Raw genomic sequence first — 21,747 nt, forward strand, 5'->3', positions numbered from 1 at the left:
GGGTGATGCCACAATCTCCATTGAGCTCCTCCATATCTGAGGCAGCCCACATCAGGAATTGAACAGAGCATGACTTGAACGTGTGTCTGTCCATGCTCTTTAGCACTGAAATTTAGTACACCAATACTGTACTCAGTAACCAAATTAAATGGGCTATAATTTAAAGAGACTATCATTACTTTGCACAATAAGAAGCAAAATTATTCCCACTATTAAGACATCTTCATTGATGTTAACATGTAAAGACATTTTTTTTGTTGTTTAGTTGCCTGCGGTCAACCTCCTGTTGTGGAAAATGCTAGAACATTTGGAAAGATGAAGCCTCGATATGAAATAAATTCTCTGGTCAGGTACCACTGCAGTGATGGCTTTATCCAACGCCATTTTCCAATCATTAAGTGTCGATCCAATGGATACTGGGATGAGCCAAAAGTTGCCTGCTTAACACGTAAGTTTTGCCAGTATTTGGTGAGAGAGGGGAGAGGAAAATAGAAAAGGAAAAGAAAAGGTAGAAAAGGGCCCTGTATGTCTATGTGGTGTTTGAAATATTTGGGTGTACATTTCCAGAAAAGATAATTCATTGGACTATCCTTGCCTGATAGCTTTCTGGAGCAGTGTAAGCATTGAATAGAGATCAAATGCAAGATTTTAAAAATCTTTATCAATTCTTCCCTGTTATAACTCCATGCCATTGTCACACTATTCTTCAGTGAGGTGTTCTGGGTGTGACTTGTCCATGGTAGTGGTTAGTTCTGCCTTGTGATCAGTTGACATTAGATATGTTCTCTCACAGCGTAAGGATAGATAGCCTTTCTCCACTGAGACAAAGTTCTTCTTATCCCAGAGGTCCTACATTTAGCAACCAGGCCAAAAACTGGCCGATTCACACAATAGCCAATATCATATTTGTCAGTTGATGCCATGACCCAGGCTCGGGGCCCTTGGAATGGGCATTCATTCTTGTACCAAAAGAGATACCAGGTCACCTTGAGATATCAAATTAAAAATATTCAACTATCTGGAAGTTTCTAGTTTCTTGAGGCTTGTTAAATCTCTTTCTGTTGTGGTGTGTTAGTTCACACAAGATGATTTTTGGCCTGAGTGGGCAGTAAAGAAACTATTGCCTAACAGAAAGTTGATTTTTTTAATCCATGCACTAATGAAGTACCCAGGACTGACAAAAGAGCAGGTCAGCTACACTGACCTGCATTTTCCTTTCATCTTACTCATTTTAATTCTTTAAGTATGATTTGTAGCTGACTGCAAATGTTGGTTTGGAAACTTAACAGTGAAGATGTATGGTTGAATGATTCTGTCTGTAGGGTTTCCATATTTTGACATAAATAATCTGCACTAAGTAAGAGTCATTTGATAATCTAAGATGACATAAAGGAACCAAAAGTAATTAAACAATGCTATTATATTTAATTGTTTACATAAGTGTAACTAAAGTGCTAGTATTGTGGTAGGTTAAAATGTTAAAACAAGAAAATGTGCTCTGTAGAATTGATAAGTTAGTTGAAATATTACAATAAAGGTCTCTAAATGTGTAGTATATTTGCATTTGCCTTCAACTAAAGTGACGTAGTTCAAACTGAGAAATACAAAAAATATAATGACATATATTTATGATGGAACTGTAGCCTGCCTAAGCAGTTGTAGATTTCACTAGTGGAGATAAAAAGAAAAACTGTAAAATGTTAGAAATTTTAAATAAAACCAAAAATTTTGCAAATACATACAGGGTCTGTCAGCATCTATAAAGAGAAATCATGGGTTAATTTTAAGGGTGTAGATTCTTTGACTTCTTGATTTTTCTAGTTTTGTTATAGATTTCATTAACTGGCTCTCAAAAGCTCACAAGCCATTTGAGGTACTGAATCCAACATGTACTTCTGTCACCACCAGGGCTACACCATTGCGTCCCCCTTGTAATTTATTCTGGGAAAAATAACCACATTGAAGCCATAGCCACCAGTATTTTGGGCTTTAAAGTTTTATTCCGATAATTCTAGCTCCAAAATAAAATTAATATTTAATATTATTTTTCCAGGCCAAAATTCTCTGGATAATTTTATAGGATGTTTGTCGTTTTGTCGAACAGCTGAAGAGCATAAGTGGGTCAAACGCCTATTCTCCTTCCCAGAATCCACTGCACCACTAATGGTCCTTGGTGGAGAAAATGTAACATGACAAGTTGAATTCTCAGCATTGCAGAAAAACATTTTCAAAAGGCTTGACAAAATATTTTGTTAGGAGTGACCGATTAAATCTGACAATTTTAGAAATTAGTATTTTACCTTTAAATACATTCCGCAGCTCTCTAGTCCAACAAATGGTCACTTTCTTTTTCAGACTGATTTATAATTTGACTTTTCTTCCAATAGGAAGATCCATTTTATAAGGCTTGAAAATGGTTTAAAATTAATCAGGACTGCAACTTTCCTACTATGTTCTTCTGAAGATGCTGACTCATGCTGGGATGTGGTTCCATGGCCATCAACTCCTTATGGTACCTTGCCCCAGTAGCCATTCTTTATAGATAGTGAGCGCCAACAGCCAAGGATGACATCACAGCCAATCCCAATCCTGTCTGAGTCCAATGTCCATGGACTCTCACTTTCTAGCAGGAGTCACTGGATAGTGATCCGACCTAGAAATTTAGCTGATTTAACTCCTCCTTTGCTCAGAGGTGCTGCGTCAATTTGTAGCAATCCCAACTACCACATAGGCTCAGCAAATGCCAAGGATTGCACATAGGATTTGGTTGTATGGTTCAGTACCACAACAGGTGGTGCATTGGCAGAGGTGATTTTTAATGACTTTAACCCAAGGTGTTGAAATACATGGAAATGTTTTAGGCCTTTCTGCCTTGATGTGGTTTTATATAATATATATTAATTTTTTGTGCTTGATAGCTTCCACATATCAACGAAACTCCCCGAGGTATACTCACGGATTGTACCGAACAGGAATGAGAAGTTCAAAAGACCCTGTCAGACACCGTCATCGCTGGATCAGGAAATTTCGTTCAGGGCACTGACCACACCATTGAATGGTGGGAAACTGTTCCTCGCAATTAGAGCCAAATCTGTTCCAAACAGTGCCTGTAGTAACAAATTGGGGAGGGGATTTTTTTTTAAAAAAACATGTAGGCAGAGATCAAACAGCAGTGTCTTCAAATGTGATAATTAAAAGGATTGCAAAACATTCATTTCAAAATGATTTGAATAAGTTAAAATAAAAAGAAACTGTGGCCCTGTTGCTTGTTCATCCAATCCATGGTTCAAATACTGCAGCAGACATTTTACAATTCTCATGCCATTCAGTAATATTGTCTTCAAATATTGGGCAAACCTTTTATTTATATGTGCATAAACTGCACGTCTTTCTGCAGGAGTATTTTAACCCTTTAAAGTCTACCTGAGCATTTTTGCACCTTTTCTCCATCTTTTAATGTAATTAGAGTTTTCCTTTATTTACAGCATATGCAAGTAGTTACATTCTTTTCAGCTGTTTCTGAAAACCAATCATAAATTGCCATTACATTCATATTTTTTCACAGTACCAAACTAATTTTGAAATATATTGTTAAAATTAAAAAATACATTTCACTATTTATTGCATTCATTTCAGCTATGTGATAAAATGATCAGCTGTGCTTTCAGTGCCCCCTAGTGGATATTTTAACATACCTTCTTGCCACGTTTTACGTTGTTGCAAGTACCTGTATGGAGGGAATTGAAGGTATTAATGTGCTGTTTTGTTTGTAGTAATCTGGTGGTTGCACAAGCACCATTTTGATTGCTGCTCCAGATACACCATTCTGATCTCAATAGTAAGCAGTTTTAGGTGACCAGAGAATGGGAAAGGTTATGGTGCATTAATGTGAGTGAAAACAATTTTTGCAGAGCCTGGATGATTAATTGTCTGATTCAAAAACATTCAACAACTCTCTTCCTCAATCAATCTTTCACTTCTACAGCTACAAGACCCCTGTGTATTGTAATTCTAAGGATGAAAGGTGGGATCAAGCCCAGACAGAAACTGCATTGTCAAGCTGCTCTTTAACTCACCTGGATACAAGCAATCAGAATAGCAAGTGCAAAAAGGACGCTACATGACCTTTCCAAAAGCCAATTGGTTCTTTCTGAGGTCAAAGTGCTAATATATTAACTTTCTCAGATATGACAGCTTTTTGCAGCCCTCACTAACCACACTACAATATGGAGCTGCTGTTTTCTAAGGGTGAATATAAACCTTTTTTTTGTAAAAAAAAAACAAAAAAATAAAATAAATTAATTTTTGTATATATAACCATCTTAGTGCATTTTTAAAAATGAATGTTTATGTCTGAATGTGGCAGCTGTATAGCATATGTTGATGACGTGTGGCCATTTAGTTTAATTCTTGGGATTTTATTCATTTGCTTTAAAAGAATGGGATAGAGAAGAATTGAACTATATATTTTTGTAACATTTTTGCTGTTAACCCTTGGACATCTGTATAAAGCACCATGGGCTTTTACAATTTCCATTGTGGGAATAGATCCAAGTACTTCATTTTGACTCAAATTTCAAGGCAATGTATTTTACATTCTCATGGTCTAATTTTCATTCAAGTCTGTGGAAATGAGTGGCAAGATTGTATAGAAACAATTTACAAATTATAATGAGGAGCCAAATCTCATTGATTTAAATTCAATCATGGAGAGATTTGGGGGGAAAGAAGTCAATGAAATAATCTGTAAATCCAAGGGTTAACATGTGGTAACAGCAAAACAATGTCCGAAAATTAAAACTGGTCTGGTCAGCAGCAAGATTTTCATTGCAGTAAATTCATTTCTAAAAAAATACGCTGGTTGCTGCACCCATTTCTGTCTCCTCTTTCTTTTTATAAACAGCAACAAAAATCACTCTGTATGATTTTTTTTCTCTCTTTACAATGCACATAGAACAATACTGTATTTATATTTTAACTTGTATAGTGTATAATGTGAACGTTTGGGTTTTTGTGAATGAAATACTGAAAAACTTTTGTTACTTTTTTACATGCTCTGGTTCACCAAAGAAACCAAAAAAAAATCTTGATCATGCTGTTTTCTATTTTCATGCATTAGTCCTACTGATAGAACTGACTTGAAGAGCATTATTAAAAAAACTGAAGCCGCTGGCTATACTGCAGCTTGGGGACACAGTGGAGCTTGTTTATTTTCTCACATACTTTAGGGTTGCCAATCCTCTAAGATTGTCCTGGAGTCTCCAGCAATTAAAGATTAATCTCCAGGACACTGCTGTGAGCAACCCAGGAGAAAAATCATACGGGATTTTTAAAAATTGTGTTTATTTTTCATTTTCTTTGAACACTTTCATTTACTAGTTATAAAAATATTTGAGATAGGAGAAAAGGCTGTTTGACTGACAGTCAAGAATCATCCAATTGGGTAATAAAGATTCTGTTCACTTTCCAATTAAAGTGGGAAGGTGGTGTCCTGTGAAGATGGACTTGTTGGGTGACCAATGGTGGGGGGAAGCCGTTGAAGGCGGGCGGTCATGTGATGACTCTTCCGGGAATACATCCAACCAGTGTTGGCAACCCTAATCTATTTGTTATCATAAATTTGAAAAAACGCACACTATTTCTCTCTCTGTTTGTATATTTCACATGGTTTTATGATATAACACAGTCTGCTTTATAATAGAACAAGAGCTCGTAAATCCAACCAAATACAATGTCCTCAACTAGTCTGGGTATGAATTATAGTCTAAGCTGATCTTTCAGTCAATCCTTTGACCTGAACATCATATACCATTCCTTCTTGCGGTTTGTCTATATTAGAAATCCTTGTAAAATTGTCTTTTGTAGAGCATTGCTGCTTTAAAACATTCCTATTCCCTAACTCTTTCATACTAGCAGTGTTGTGTGTTGCTCCTTTTTCTTTGGTTTTAGTTTCACTCCCTCACATTATCCAAGCAATGTGGCCAGGAAACTAATTGACCTTGAACATCCTCAGTGATGTTTATTTTGCGTGGTAATTCACCTGCAGTACTAAAAGTTCCTAAGGTTTCCTGTTGAAGGTAGAAATTATAAATAATTGGTTGTCTTTGGTTTTGCCAAGTAGTCATGAAATGTCTTATTATAGCTCATCTATGACTACATGATTTGGCAGCAAGCTGCTTGAGCTACTATCCAAGAAGTTCTCTCCATGTTCTAGGAATTGTGTTTTCTTATCAATTATAAGAGATCTCGACAGGAGCTGACATTTATCAGTCTTGCTTTCAGAATTCTCTTGGAGCTCTTTCCTTACTGACTCAAAGTGTAATATCTTCTCGGCAGGGGGAAAATCAGATTCAAGATGGATGTTTAACCCAGCAACATAATATTCTTTTGAGGCTGTGCCTGCAGTGCTCATCACCATTGATATTGGTGAATGCTGCTTCTCAGACAAGTTGGGAAACTGCATATTCATGGACTTGAGGTGGAACATCAATAGGTTTGAATTCCATGTGATGGACATAATATTACAAGAATTTCAAACTCTACCTCAGATAGACAAAACCACAGTGACCTAATTTCTTGAGTAGTCCAAATAAAAAAGAGCAAAATAAATAACATTGCAAAAGCAAACTATCAACAGAAAAATAGCCTAGCAATTGTTTTTTCTAAAACCTATGTCTGTATATATAGAAATAGGTAGTAAATGTCTTCCATTTCTGATCGTGAATATCTCCTGTCAAGTAAAGCTGGTGGGCACCTCTGGGTTTCTTCCAATCAGATATATGGCCCATGAATTCGATGATCTCACCTGCCTGAAAGAGATCAATCAGGATTGTCTGCAATGATGGCTAATTTTACACTTCTCAAGCAGCTAATGAACAACTTAATCAACATTTCTTATGAAAGATCCATAAATATAACTGTACAGGGAGGAAATTCGAAGGCTGAAGCAATAGCTGTATGAAATGTTCACCAACCCATTTTTTGACCCTATGAAAAGCAGGTTGACCTTTATGAGTCAAATGAGTTGTCCATTAATCAAGCTTGTTGCCAGGCTTCCTGGACAAGGATTGCTGAGCACATTAATGATGAATCAGAATCCTAAAGGAGGTTAGGAAAAGTTCCATGACTTGAAGATAACTACAGCAATGTAAAAATGGAACTGCAAACACTTCATGGTTTATATAAACACATATATATTGCACTTCAAATTTATGCATCAGATGCCAAACATCCTTAATCCCAACAACGGATATGAGGAGCAAGTTGAGTGCAGGGGGTCCAAAGGAGCTGCAAATTCTGGCAAGACCCAGAAATATCTTGTTTCCATCCAGATGACTGCACATGTGCCTGGGGCTGAGAGGAGGGATTTCCTGCACTGGGAGTTTCCTTGACCCTGGCCTCCCTACTGCCCAGTGACTGGATACTGGGATGAACCTAGCATACTGGACGACTTAATGAGGGAAGTGGGGCCCACCTGGAGGTCCAGGACCGGAACCTGGTTTGGACCCCCCCACCCCCCCCATGAAATTGTCAGGAACCTTTAGCGATACTGGCCTTGTTATAAAAGAGACTGGTTGGGTGCACTGTGGAAAAACATCAGTGCCAGTGGTGGCGGCCATTGCATTTCCTCTTCCAGCGGGCACCCAAGGTGCGACCACATTGATGTGCATTCCTACTGAGGATAATTTAATCAACCTCGCCCTTAATCCAGGTACTTTGGCGGGGTCAGGATCAGGGATTTATGCCGGTGAAGCAGTCTGGGGTTTTTCTGACAACGGTATATTTGAGCAAAGGAACATGGGTCACTGAACCATAATTACAGAATTCTGGAAAACCCAAAGTGTTGATATGGGAATTTTGGGAAGCCCAGGTCCTTAGAAAGACTGAAGGCATGGAAATTCTCTTACACACAGACCAGCAACAATTGTCTAGTTGAGGAACTCTAAGGTTTCTGAGACGACAAAAGTGTACCACCTTCACCCTGGTAAGCTGATCAATGGGACAAATCTGGCCGTACAATAAGCACAAAGGACTTATAAGGAAACATCAAAGTCGGGTATATGGCCTCTGAGTGTTGTTAGTAGCTACACAATGTTAAAAGGTGAGAACAGGCCAGAAAAAGAAATTTGCATTTCTATATAGCAGCTTTCACATCCTTGGGATGTACCAAAGCCAGTGAATTACTTTTGAAGTATCATCACTGTTGTTTTGTAGGCAAATGTAGCAGCCAATTTGCTCAACAAGATCCCACAGGCAGCAATGTGGTAAATACCCAGTTGATCTGTTTTGGTTGAAGGATGAATGTTAGCCAGGATGCTGGGAGAATTCTGCTGCTCTTCAAATAGTGCCATGGGATTTTTTTAATCCACTGGAACAGGCAGACGGTCTGGATTTAACATCGCATCTGAAAGACAGCTGTTCTAATGATGCAGCACTCCCTCATTATTGCACTGAAGTGTCAACCTAGATTACATGTTCTTAAGTCCCTAGAATTGGGTCTTAAACCCATGTCCTTCTGTCTCCGAGATGGGAGTGCTAACACTGGGCCAAGTTGACACTGTTATAAAGTCCTGTTTTGCATTAAACTATAAAAATTGATCATCATAAGTTCTGCCATAAGCCTATCAAAATTGTTTGGACATTGAGGTTTGAGCGTGGAGGTGGTGTTTAGATATAATGAGGCATCTTTTGCCTCCTGCTCACTCAGATTTGGCAGGCAAGCAATCAACAAGCAACAATCAGATGGCGGAAAGGAGGGAAAGATCAGAAAGAAGTAAAGAGCCTTGGGAACTCCTGTTTTAGAAGCAAAAGAAGTATTTAAGAGTTGTAATTATAAGGTTAACCAAGGTTCAGTGTTTTAACAGACAGAAGTAAAACTTGGAAAGTGTATCATCACTATAATGAACTGCTTACATCTCTCAGCATGGTATGAAAGCATATATATGGTGTAGCAATATAGAGAAATACGTAAGTGTAAAGTTCGCTGAAACATGAAAAGAAGAAGATTGAAGAAGATAACAACCACAAATATAGGGGTATGGTAGCCTACAGATAATGATACTGAACTAGTAACCCAGGGGTTATGAGTTCAAATCCCACCGTGGCAAGTTGAGAAATTGAATTCTATAAATCTGGTAATTTGTGGGATGACACCAGGAAAAATTACCATGAAAGTTGCCGGATTATTGTTAGAATCATTTTCTGTAGCTATCTTGCAAAGGTAACTAAACATGATCTCTACCAAAACCTCAGCTTGGCTAGCTAAACAATCAAAAAGACTGCACAAAGATGTGTCATAACCCAAGTATGGTTATGTTGCCCAAGAAAGGATGATTTGAGATTGTATCACCGACTCAGAGTCTGAAGATCCCTTCATTTCAATGTCTGAGTATTAGATTCCTGATATTAACCCATAAGTTCAAATCTCACTGACTTCATTTGTACAGCATTGATATATTTGGCACATTTCAAGGCTTTGTACATTTCTTCCAATTGTACTTAAGGCAAAGGGTCACCCAAAATGATCTACCAAGAAAATACTATAATCCATATTCATAGCAGCTTGATTGGGTCTGACAGCAGGAGTGGGAGTCACAATGAACAGCATTAGTTGAATTTGACAGTGGGTTCCTTGGCTGACAACAGGGCCCATTTCTGAGAGTGGGGGTTGAGTTGGAAAAGACAGCAGGATCTTCAACTACACACCACCGAAATCAGTTGGACTGCTTCTAATAGTGTTCCACTGAGACTTGGAACCTTTGACTTTTGCTCAAAAACTAACACCAGGACTACATGAAAATATCACCTTTTTCCAACCTATCCTGAGGAAAGCTCCAACTGTCCCTCTCTAAGTGACTTCAACATTCCAGGCATTAAACAGTGAACAAAACCTTTAGAAAGCTTTTTTCTTACTGCTTCTGTTACTTGCCTGTCAGCTTTTTACCCAATGGAGGAAAGCACATATAAAGCTAAAAAAAAGCACACATTGCATTTACAAAAATTATCAACATTCCTCACCTGCTTACTCATTTCTCCTTTTACGTAACACATTTTATAGCATTAGGAAAATAGAGGGTAATATTTTCCAATACCCTGAGCCATTGGTGGAGCCTCATCCACAGCGACGAGCTGATTGGAAAATCGTAGATGCACTGCCGCAATTTTCCACTGAAAAATGTACAGCAGTGTACCCTCACTTTTTCCATTCAGCTGTCAGCTGTGGGTGAGGCATCGCCAACGGCAACAGTAGTATAAGATCTCAGGTCTCAGAAAATTTTGCCCATACGTCCTTGAGTTAATTTGCAGACTTCCGTACTTGGCACGTGTTTAAGTTAACTTTCTGTTCCCTGTTCCAGCATAAACTCTGCTGAATCATTCAATATTATCTCTTAATATTTGATGAAATGCCCCTGTGCTGCCACGCAAATTATACCACATCAGCTCTTGGTCCGCAAAGGATCCATCATCGATCCCCTCCTCTTTCCCATCTACATGGTATCACTCAGTAACATCATCCGCAGACACATCTTTCAAATGCAAACAGATAATTCCCAGCTCTATCTCACTTGTCTCAATCTCTTCCCTCAACTGCCTCTATGCTGTCAGACTGCTTGTTCAACATCAGGTCCTGGATGAGTCTCAACTTTCTCCAGCTCAACATTGGGAAGACTGAAGACATAAGACCCAAAATTTCGATGGCTTGGGCATAAACCCAGAAGATTTATCAGAATTAAGGAAGAGTAGATCTGATGGTTTTAGACTCCACTGAAGTTCTGCCCTCAATTCCATTGGAAGTGAAGGAGGATATAAAATGTAGCCACTCTAGCAAATGATGGATTTAGGCCAGGAGGAGAGTGCCAGGCCTAAATTTTGTTTTATTTCAAACCTAAGATACAGCCATCTAACTCATTTCACTATTAAACAGGGGTAACTTAGAACAGGTCCTGAGGAAGTCTGATGCTACAATCTTAAAGATGAATTGCTGTGTTTCATTGTGTTGTTTGATAAGAGACTCTGGGCCTGAAAATCCACAGGGGTCGCTCTGCTAGCAGAAGAGTGGTGGAGCAGAACTCCCACCTGCCCTAGCACTAGCTCTAGGCAGCAAACTCCATCACTATTCCCAGGGACAGGGTCATTTGCACGGTTAGGACAGGCTGTCAGCACCTACAAGGATATTTTGGCAGCTTCTACCCCAACTTGACCTTGGGAAAAGCATGATAACTGGAAACCAGCAAAAGATGACCAAAAAATTGATGAAGAGGAAGAAAATAGAATATGAAAGTAAACTAGCAAGAAATATTTGAACAGATTGTAAGATCGTCTACAAGTATATAAAAAGGAAGAGATTAGCGAAAGTAAATGTGGGTCTCTTAGGGGCTGAGACTGGAGAAATTATAATGGGGAATAAGGACATGGCAGAGACGTTGAATAGATATTTTGTGTCTGTCTTCACAATAGAAGATGCAAAAAACATACCAGAAATAATGTGAGGAACTTAAAGTAATTAATATCAGTAAAGAAAAAGTACTGGAGAAATTAATGGGACTAAAAGCTGACAAATCCCCTGGACCTGATGGCCTCCATCCTGGGGTTCTAAAAGAGGTGGCTGCAGAGATAGTGGATGCATTGGTTGTGATCTTCCAAAATTCCCTAGATTCTAGAACGGTCCCAGTGGCTTGGAAGGTAGCAAATGTAACACCGCTTTTCAAGAAGGGAGGGAGAGAGAAAACAACCATCAGTCGTCAGGAAAATGCTGGAATCCATTATTAAGGACGTGGTAACAGGGCATTTAGAAAATCATAATATGATTAGGCAGAGTCAACATGGCTTTATGAAAGGAAAATCATGTATGGCAAATCTATTAGAGTTTTTTGAGGATGTAACTAGTAGGGTAGATAAAGGGGAGCCAGTGGATATAGTATATTTGGATTTTCAAAAGGCATTCGATAAGGTGCTACACGAAAGGTTGTTACACAAGATAAGGGCTCATGGGGTTGGGGGCGATATATTAGCATGGGTAGAGGATTGGTTAACGGATGAAAAAAAAGAATAGGAATAAATGGTTCATTTTCAGGTTGGCAGGCTGTAACTAATGGGGTGCTGCAAGGATCGGTGCTGGGCCCTCAGCTATTTACAATCTATATTAATGATTTTGATGAAGGGACCGAGTGTAATGTATCCAAGTTTGCTGATGATACAAAGCTAGGTGGGAAAGTAAGCTGTGAGGAGGACAGAAAGAGTCTGCAAAGGGATATAGACAGGTTACGTGAATGGGCAAGAAGGTGGCAGATGGAGTATAATGTGGAGAAGTGTGAGGTTATTCACTATAGTTGGAAGAAGAGAAAAACAAAATATTTATTAAATGGTGAGAAACTATGAAACGTTGGTGTTCAGAGGGATTTGGGTATCCTTGTACACGAAACACAGGAAGTTAACATGCAAGTACAGCAAGCAATTACGAAGCCAAATGGCATGTTGGCCTTTATTGCAAGGGGGTTGGAGTTCAAGAGTAAGGAAGTCTTGCTGCAATTGTAAAGGGCTTTGGTGAGACCACAGCTGGAGTACTGTGTACAGTTTTGGTCTCCTTATCTAAGGAAGGATATACTTGCCTTGGAGGTTGTGCAACGAAGGTTTATTAGATTGATTCCTGGGATGAGAGGGTTGTCCTATGAGGGGAGATTGAGTAGAATGGGCCTAAACTCTCTGGAGCGTAGAAGAATGAAAGGTGATCTAATTGACACAAGTAAGATTCTGAGAGGGCTTGACAAGGTAGACGCTGAGAGGCTGTTTCCCCTGTCTGGAGAGTCTAGAACTAGTGGGCATAGTCTCAGGATATGTGGTTGGGCATTTAGGCCTGATATGAGGAGAAATTTCTTCGCTCAGACGGTTGTGAATCTTTGGAATTCTCTATCCCAGAGGGCTGTGGTTGCTCATTCGTTGAGTATATTCAAGACTGAGATCAATAGATTTTTCGACTCTAAGGGAATCAAGGGATTTGGGGATCGGGCGGGAAAGTGGAGTTGAGGTCGAAGATCAGCCATGATCTTATTGAATGGTGGAGCAGGCTCAAGGGGCTGTATGGCTTATTCTTGCTCCTAATTCTTATGTTCTTATGGAAGATTCAGGTGCCTAAATAAGATCAGGGCCTTCCTCCAGTGGACTCCCAATGTTGCCTTCGTGAATTTTGGTGGGGTGCTGTGTCATCCACAGTTTCTTCAGAAAGGATTGGAAATTGAGATTACTGAAAAGCAGATTAAGTCAGAAACTGAGCCACCTGAGAGAGAGGAACTGAAACATAAGGATGACACAACAAGCCAGAGACAGCTGCTGGGAGACAGCAACAATACAAACTCATCAGAGAGACTTTCAGTGATCATAGTACACTAATGTAGTAAGCAGGATGCTCCACATAATTTAAATGTACAACCCTACAGAACACTTCATTAATCATTAAAACCAGAAATCTCATGAGGATCTCATCCACAAACACCTTTCACAATTTCAGTGAAACTTTATGTTTTTAACAGAAATATCATCATCATTATAATGATATTTCTATTAACAAAGATGAGATAAGGGTTCTGACCTTGTAATTTTTTGATCTTTCCTCATCTTATTCCAACTTCTAAGTGCCAACTGAGGGTTTTGGGTCTGAGATGTCAATTTAAAATTATCACTAGGAGAGTGAGGAGAAAGGTTAGGAAGAATGTCGTTATGCAGAGGTTTGATGGATAGTGAAATCTTTTGCCACAGAGAGTGGAGACTGGTACTGCTGTCTCGATGGAGGGAAGAATCCTTGGAGCCATTTCCTGCTCTCTCATTAGGTAAGGGATCAAGATATTGGGTGCTAATGATCTTGGGTGAACAGACCTTATGGAAGTGCTAATATCCCATTATCCCTGGGAGAGAGTGTACCAAATATCCTGCAAACCCTCTGAAATGATGCTCTGGAGATCTCAGCGTCAAGTAGATATTGCTTTCTCTATTCCCTCCATCCCAGTCAAAGCCTGCCACTGGAGGTGATGACCTGCCTCCAAGCCTCTGTGTTCTGTGGGCCATAAGCAGAAGTTCCTGCAGCTGCCACCCATTCCAGGCTGCTCTGCATTGTTGAGGAGCCCTCTCTGATGTTTCTGCAAAGGAAAGCATTGAACTCTTCCACCAACTCTGATTTTTGTTGCATATTTTCAGGAGAGGCTTTTTAGTGCCTTGAGTTTGATACTCCTCCTGGCATCCTTTTTGTCATGGTAGGACCCCTGAGGTCCAAATGTTCGTTAGCCAAGGGCTACTATTTCCTTAGTCTCCACCCAGGAACTGCCTCTTCCTCTGGCTTCCTTGTGTGTTATGCAGCACCCAATGTCCACTCATCATCCAAACTATCTATATCCCCCAGTGACACTATCTGGGCTGGTGAGTGTGAACGAGAGGGTGAATGATGGTGTGGGTGAATTTCTGTTGGCTGTCCCTGCTGTTGAGGGTCCTACCATTCGGTCAGTTTATCTCTCTGCTTCCCTCCTTCCCTGCTTCCAGCTTCTTTGCAGAGAAAAGCACAGAGAAATACAATGAGTTTTCTGCTATCTGTTGTCTCCTTACTATTCTGCTCACAAGTGAATCTCCTCAAAGTATGAGTGTCAGGAAACTGAAATCTTTTTTTGATATCTGCACGTTGGCACTTGTTCTGCACAAACTAACTGTGGACACAGGACCTCCTATGTTTCCTTCCCCTATCACTTTAGTTGAGTGAGATTCCAATGTCTCTATTGCCTTCTCCACCTGTTGGGTTAATGGATGAATCCTCCTGTAGCTTGTCATCCCCACAAATTATGTGCAATTTTTTCCTGCAAGAGCACAGAATGCTTGTTACTTTCAGTCACAGACTGGCTTGTGTGACTATAGGAGAGTCTGTATCTCTTCCCTTGGCAAGTTTCCCTAGAGGAAATAATTCTTCAAAAGGCATGCATGCATTGCAGGATTCTCCAATGATATAATTTCATTGTTCTATGTGATTTAATTCACAGGGTTATACCCTTAAATTGTTGTTGCACTTTTAGGGTTAATATCAGTTTGTAGTTTGTTCAAGTTTAAAATATAGATACACAGCAGATTGCTATCATCACACTTACCCTTTCTGATCTTGTGAGGTTTCAAACTTCTCCCTATACTGGAGGAAGGTCCTGGGTGGGGTGATGGGGGGATTAGGAAGCACTCACTGCCTGCTCTATCTCCTTCCACATTGCCCTGGGTGCTGTGGTAACAGGTCTCTTGCCACCCATGTAGCTAAATTGGTGACTTTGATTTGTCAGGTCACCCAAAGTGGGACTTTGTGATACTTTAAGATATTTATAGTCAGACATCATTCACCTAAATGGAGTTGTAGATGCTCTTGAAAGTTTTGGTAAGTTTTAGAAAGCTTTTTGAAGGAGGTTAAAAGCCTCAAGCAGGCCTTTGAAAGTTAAGAGGAGAGATTTTCCTGGGTCTGCACCCAGATGACCCGGATCGATTGTGAATATTGGAAAACTGGGCGGGTTGAAGCACATGACTATAAAAGAACACACCAATTTTCGTTCCACTAATTCCTTCCTGATTTTCCAATACTTGCTGTGGCCAGCCAATGCAGTGTGACTGAGCACAGACCCAGGAAAATCTCTCCTAAGAGATTTTAAGAGTGTAAAGCTAGAGGCTCCAAGATTTTAACAGTGCCTCTGTAACTTTGTCCCGAACCCACCAGAATGGTTGTAACTTAGTATATTCAGGTCCTGGTCACAGTTTCTGGGATCACCTTGTGGGTTGGAGCCAAAGGCCAGCTATTGGCATTCCCCCCCAACCCCGTGAACTTTGGTGGGGTCAGCAGCGGAGGCCAACGGGTAGGAGGATCCAGGCAGTTTTGCCAACCTGCGGATCTCCGGAGCCAAAAGGTTTCGGGAAGATTAAATGGTTTTAAATCCAAGTAGAGAAAGTAAAGTTTTAAAAAAATTCAATAGCTAAGTATGTAAACACACAGAGAAAGTAAAATGCAACAACCAATAGAACAAATACAATAGTGTAAGATTATCTAAAATTAAGAGAAGATAACTGAAGTAAGAAGATGACACCATAGATGATGACTTGTTCCAGATGTAATTCTGAAATAAAGCTAGAACATTCCAGAACTGACAATGCTGCAGCCAGCCTGCCAACCAAGGAAAAAAAGTTATCTGATTGTATGCTTACTTCAGCAAATGACAGCCTCAACATTGGAAACCTACCAGCGATACCTTAAATATAGACTGCGAGCTAATCTTGAGTGGTGCCAGGGTAAAGGACATCACTGAGAAGGTGCAGAACATTTTTAGGGGGGAAGGGGAACAGCTAGAGGTTGTGGTCCATGTGGGAACCAATGACATAAGAAGGAAAAGGGTTGAGGTCCTGCAGTCAGAGTTTCAGGAGCTAGGGAGGAAGTTAAAAAACAGGACCTCAATGGTAGTAATTTCTGGATTATTCCCAATGCCATGCATTAGTGAGTATAGGAATAGCAAGATAAGACAGGTTAATGCGTGGCTGGAGAAATGGCGCAGGAGGGAGGACTTCAGATTCCTGGGGAATTGGGACCAGTTCTGGGGCAGAAGGGATCTATTCAAGATGGATGGGTTGCACCTTAACAGAACTGGGACCAATGTCCTCATGGGGAGGTTAACTAGTGCTGTGGAGGAGGGTTTAAACTAATTTGGCAGGGGGTGGGCACCAGGATGAAACATTAGAGAGGAGAAACAAGGTGCACAGAGGACTGGGAGTAAAGAATAATTATGAAATAGGAGGGATCAAACGGGGGGCAAATGCAAGGCAGTCTACAGGCCAAATAATGGGAAGGAGATAGAGAAGCAAATTTGCAGGAAAATTACAGAAAGACACAAGAACTATAGAGTAGTGATAATGGGGGATTTCAATTATCCCAATATAGACTGGGACAGTAACAGTGTTAAGGGCAAAGAGGGGGAGGAATTCTTGAAATATATTCAAGAGGATTTTCTTGATCAGTGTGTTATCAGCCCAATGAGGAAGGAAGCAGTGCTGGATCTAGTTCTGGAGAATGAAGTAGGGAAAGTGGAGTAAGTTTCAGTGGGGGAGCATTTGGGGAACAGTGATCATAATATAATTCGGTTTAGAATAGTTATGGAAAAGAACAAGGAACAATCAAGCTTAAAAATACTTAACTGGAGGAGAGCTAATTTCAGTGAGTTAAAAAGGGATCTTGCCTTGGTGGATTGAATTCAAAAATTGGTAGGCAAAACAGTAATTAAACAATGAGAGGCCTTCAAGAAGGAATTGGTTCAGTTACAGAGTAAACACATTCTAATCAGTGGGAAAGGAACCGCATCCAAAGCTAGAACGCCCTGGATGACTAAAGATATAGAGATTAAAATGAAACAGGAAAAGGAGGCTTATGACAAATGTACAGTTCATAATACAGTAGAGATCCAAGCTAAATACAGAAAGTACAGAGGAGATCCAAAAAAGGGAACAAAAAGGGGCAAACAGAGAATAAGAGAATATATTAGCTGCTAACAGAAAAGGGAATCCAAAAGTCTTTTACAAACATATAAATAGTAAAAGGGTAGTCAAAGGAAGGGTGGGACCGATTAGAGACAAAAAAGGAGATCTTCTTGTGGAGGTAGAGGGTATGGTTGAGGTACTAAATGAATACTTCTCATCAGTCTTCACTAGAGAAGAGGATGTTGCTAAAGTAGCAGTAAAGGAGGAGGTAGTAGTGATAGTGGATAGGATAAAAATAGATAAAGAGGAGGCACTTAAAAGGTTGTCAGTATTCCAAGTAGAAAAGTCACCTGGTCCAGTTGGGATGCATCCTAGGTTACTGAGGGAAGTAAGCATGGAGATTGTAGAGGCTCTGGTCACAATCTTCCAATCCTCCTTAGATATGGGGACGGTGCCAGAGGATTCGATGATTACAAATGTTACATCCCTGTTCAAAAAAGGGGAGAGGAATAAACCCAGCAATTACAGGCCAGTCAGCTAATTTCAGTGGTGGGGAAACTTTTAGAGACAATAATCCAGGACAAAATTAATTGGCACTTGGAAAAATATGAGCGAATAAATGAAAGTCAGCTTGGATTGTTAAAAGAAAATCGTGTTTGACTAACTTGATTCTATAATGAAGTAACGGAGAGGGCTGATAAGGGTTGATAATACAGTGGAGAACCAAGCTAAATACGGAAAGTACAGAGGCGATCTAAAAAAGTGAATTAAAGGGGCAAAGAGAGAATATGAGACTATATTAGCGGCTAACATGCAGTTGATATTGTGTATGTGGACTTTCAAAAGGCATTTGATAAAGTACCATATAATAGACTTGTCAGCAAAATTAAAGCCCACGAGATTAAAGGGACAGTGGTAGCATGGATACAAAATTGGCTAAGGGACAGAAAGCGGAGAGTAGTGGTGAACGGTTGTTTTTCAGACTGGAGGGAAGCATACAGTGGTATTCCCCAGGGGCCAGTATTAGGACCATTGCTCTTTTTGATATATATTAATGACCTGGACTTGGGTATACAGGGTATAATTTCAAAGTTTGCAGATGACACAAAACTCAGAAATGTGGTAAACATAGTAGAAGAGAGTAACGGACTTCAGGAGGACATAGACAGACAGGTGAAATGAGCAGACACATGGCAGATGAAATTTAAAGCAGAGACGTGTGAAGTGATACATTTTGGTAGGAAGAATGAGGAGAGGCAATATAAACTAAATGGTTCAATTTTAAAGCAGATGCAGGAACAGAGAGACCTGGGGGAGTGTGTACACAAATCCTCGAAGGTGGCAGGACAAGTTGAGAAGGCTGCTAAAAAAGCATATGTGATCCTGGGCTTTATTAATAGATTGTAAACAATTTACAACACCAAGTTATAGTCCAGCAATTTTATTTTAAATTCACAAGCTTTCGGAGGCTTCCTCCTTCGTCAGGTGAACGATGTGAAAATGAAATCCTCGAAATGAAATCGCATTTATAATTCACAGAACAATGCTCGGTGATTACAGACAGTTTTTTCAACTGCCCGTTGCCAAGGCAATCAGTGTGCAGACAGACAGGTGTTACCTGCCAGGTCTCAGAATATACAAATCACCAAAAAAAAACAACAAACAAAAAAAACAGAGATAGAGAGGTAGAAACATAGAAAAGACAGCAACTGACCCGTTATATTAAAAACAGATAACATTTGTTCGCTGGTGGGGTAACGTGTAGCATGACATGAACCCAAGATCCCGGTTGAGGCCGTCCTCATGGGTGCGGAACTTGGCTATCAATTTCTGCTCGACGATTTTGCGTTGTCGTGTGTCTCGAAGGCCGCCTTGGAGTACGCTTACCCGAAGGTCGGTGGATGAATGTCCATGACTGCTGAAGTGTTCCCCGACTGGGAGGGAACCCTCCTGTTTGGCGATGTTGCGCGGTGTCCGTTCATCCGTTGTCGCAGCGTCTGCATGGTCTCGCCAATGTACCATGCTCTGGGGCATCCTTTCCTGCAACGTATGAGGTAGACAACGTTGGCCGAGTCACAGGAGTATGAACCATGCACCTGGTGGGTGGTGTCCTCTCGTGTGATGGTGGTATCTGTGTCGATGATCTGGCATGTCTTGCAGAGGTTACCGTGGCAGGGTTGTGTGGTGTCGTGGACGCTGTTCTCCTGAAAGTTAGGTAATTTGCTGCGAACGATGGTCTGTTTGAGGTTGGGTGGCTGTTTAAAGGCGAGTAGTGGAGGTGTGGGGATGGCCATAGCGAGGTGTTTGTCCTCATTGATGACATGTTGAAGGCTGCGGAGAACATGGCGTAGTTTCTCCGCTCCGGGGAAGTACTGGACGACAAAGGGTACTCTGTTGGTTGTGTCCCGTGTTAGTCTCCTGAGGAGGTCTATGCGATTTTTTGCTGTGGCCCGTCGGAACTGTCGATCGATGAGTCGAGCGTCATATCCCGTTCTTACTAGGGCGTCTTTCAGCGTCTGTAGGTGTCCATCGCGTTCCTCCTCGTCTGAGCAGACCCTGTGTATTCGTAGGGCCTGTCCATAGGGGATGGCCTCTTTGACGTGGTTAGGGTGGAAGCTGGAAAAGTGGAGCATCATGAGGTTGTCCGTGGGCTTGCGGTAGAGTGAGGTGCTGAGGTGCCCGTCTTTGATGGAGATTCGTGTGTCCAAGAAAGAAACTGATTCTGAGGAGTAGTCCATGGTGAGCTTGATGGTGGGATGGAACTTGTTGATGTTATCGTGTAGTCTCTTTAGTGATTCCTTGCCGTGGGTCCATAGAAAGAAAATGTCGTCGATGTATCTGGTGTATAGTGTTGGTTGGAGGTCTTGTGCAGTGAAGAAGTCCTGCTCGAACTTGTGCATGAAAATGTTGGCATATTGGGGTGCGAATTTGGTCCCCATGGCTGTTCCGTGTGTTTGGGTAAAGAACTGGTTATCGAAGGTGAAGACATTGTGATCCAGGATGAAGCGGATGAGTTGTAGGATGGCGTCCGGAGATTGGCTGTTGTTGGTGTTGAGTATTGATGCTGTCGCAGCGATGCCGTCATCGTGGGGGATACTGGTGTATAGTGCCGAGACGTCCATCGTGGTGAGAAGTGTTCCTGGTTCAACTGGTCCGTGGGTACTGAGTTTTTGTAGGAAGTCTGTAGTGTCGCGACAGAAGCTGGGGGTTCCCTGTACGATGGGTTTCAGGATGCCCTCGATGTATCCAGAGAGGTTCTCACACAGGGTTCCGTTGCCTGATACGATAGGACGTCCGGGTGTGTTGGCTTTGTGTATCTTTGGGAGACATCAAGTTTTTACAGAGCTGCAAGAAAGCAGACAAGATCCCGAAAGGACTCCAGATCACGAACCCACTCAGGTCCACATACAACTCGGATTACGCTGAGAGACTCTGCCGCCGTACCTCTCGCACACTCCGCAACCATCTCATACACCAACTCTACAGCAGACGCCACAACCTCGAAACCAAGATAGAGTCCATACTCTGAACCTGTACTCAGGACACAGCAGACCAGCTACGTTATACCACCAAACAGACGAGGCAACGGAACTACGCTGCCTACATGAAAACCAAGAGCAGGAAGCTTGAGAAACTCGGCATCACCACCAGCATCGACCAAGCTTCCCCTGGTACCACGGTTGCAACCACAGGGAAGTCTATCGTCAATTTGTCCGACCACACCCTTCAACCAGACGAAATCGAAGTTCTCAACTGAGGGCTCAATTTCTGCCCCACTACCAAAATGGACCCCACTAGTCTCGCGGCGGACACAGAGGAATTCATCAGGAGAATGAGGCTCCGGGAATTCTACCACAAACCCCAAGATTTCAGCAGCGAACCCAATGAGACAATCGACGATCCGGAACAGCAGACAGAGGGATCCGCGGTACAGCAACCGAAGAGGAAAGAGTCAAACTGGACTCCTCCGGAGGGTCGCTGCCCTCAGCTGGACATGTATGCTCAAGCTGTCAGGAAACGCGTCAATGCCAGATTCATCAGCCGCACTCAGAAGACAGTCCAGAATGTCACCCGAGCACAACGCAACGCCATCAACGCTCTCAAGACCAACCGCAACATCGTCATCAAACCAGCGGACAAAGGAGGAGCCATAGTCATACAGAACAGAACGGACTATTGCAAAGAAGCATACCGACAACTGGACAACCAGGAACACTACAGACGGTTACCCGCAGATCCGACCAAAGAACACACCCACCAGCTCAACAAACTGATCAAGAC

General features: G+C 41.3%; 1 protein-coding gene across 1 annotated transcript in view; it reads left to right on the forward strand.

Moving 5' to 3' along the window:
- LOC137320871 (versican core protein-like) overlaps positions 1 to 4,317 on the forward strand; it is a 178,093-nt gene extending 173,776 nt beyond the window's left edge. Inside the window, exons 15-17 of the mRNA XM_067982803.1 lie at positions 266 to 448; positions 2,919 to 3,058; positions 3,986 to 4,317. Of these exons, the coding sequence (XP_067838904.1) occupies positions 266 to 448; positions 2,919 to 3,043 (308 nt within the window). The 3' untranslated portion in view covers positions 3,044 to 3,058; positions 3,986 to 4,317. The remainder of the gene's footprint in view (positions 1 to 265; positions 449 to 2,918; positions 3,059 to 3,985) is intronic.
- Positions 4,318 to 21,747: the final 17,430 nt, after the last annotated feature.

Source organism: Heptranchias perlo, chromosome 4, assembly GCF_035084215.1.
Source record: "Heptranchias perlo isolate sHepPer1 chromosome 4, sHepPer1.hap1, whole genome shotgun sequence".
Classification (NCBI taxonomy): domain Eukaryota; kingdom Metazoa; phylum Chordata; class Chondrichthyes; order Hexanchiformes; family Hexanchidae; genus Heptranchias; species Heptranchias perlo.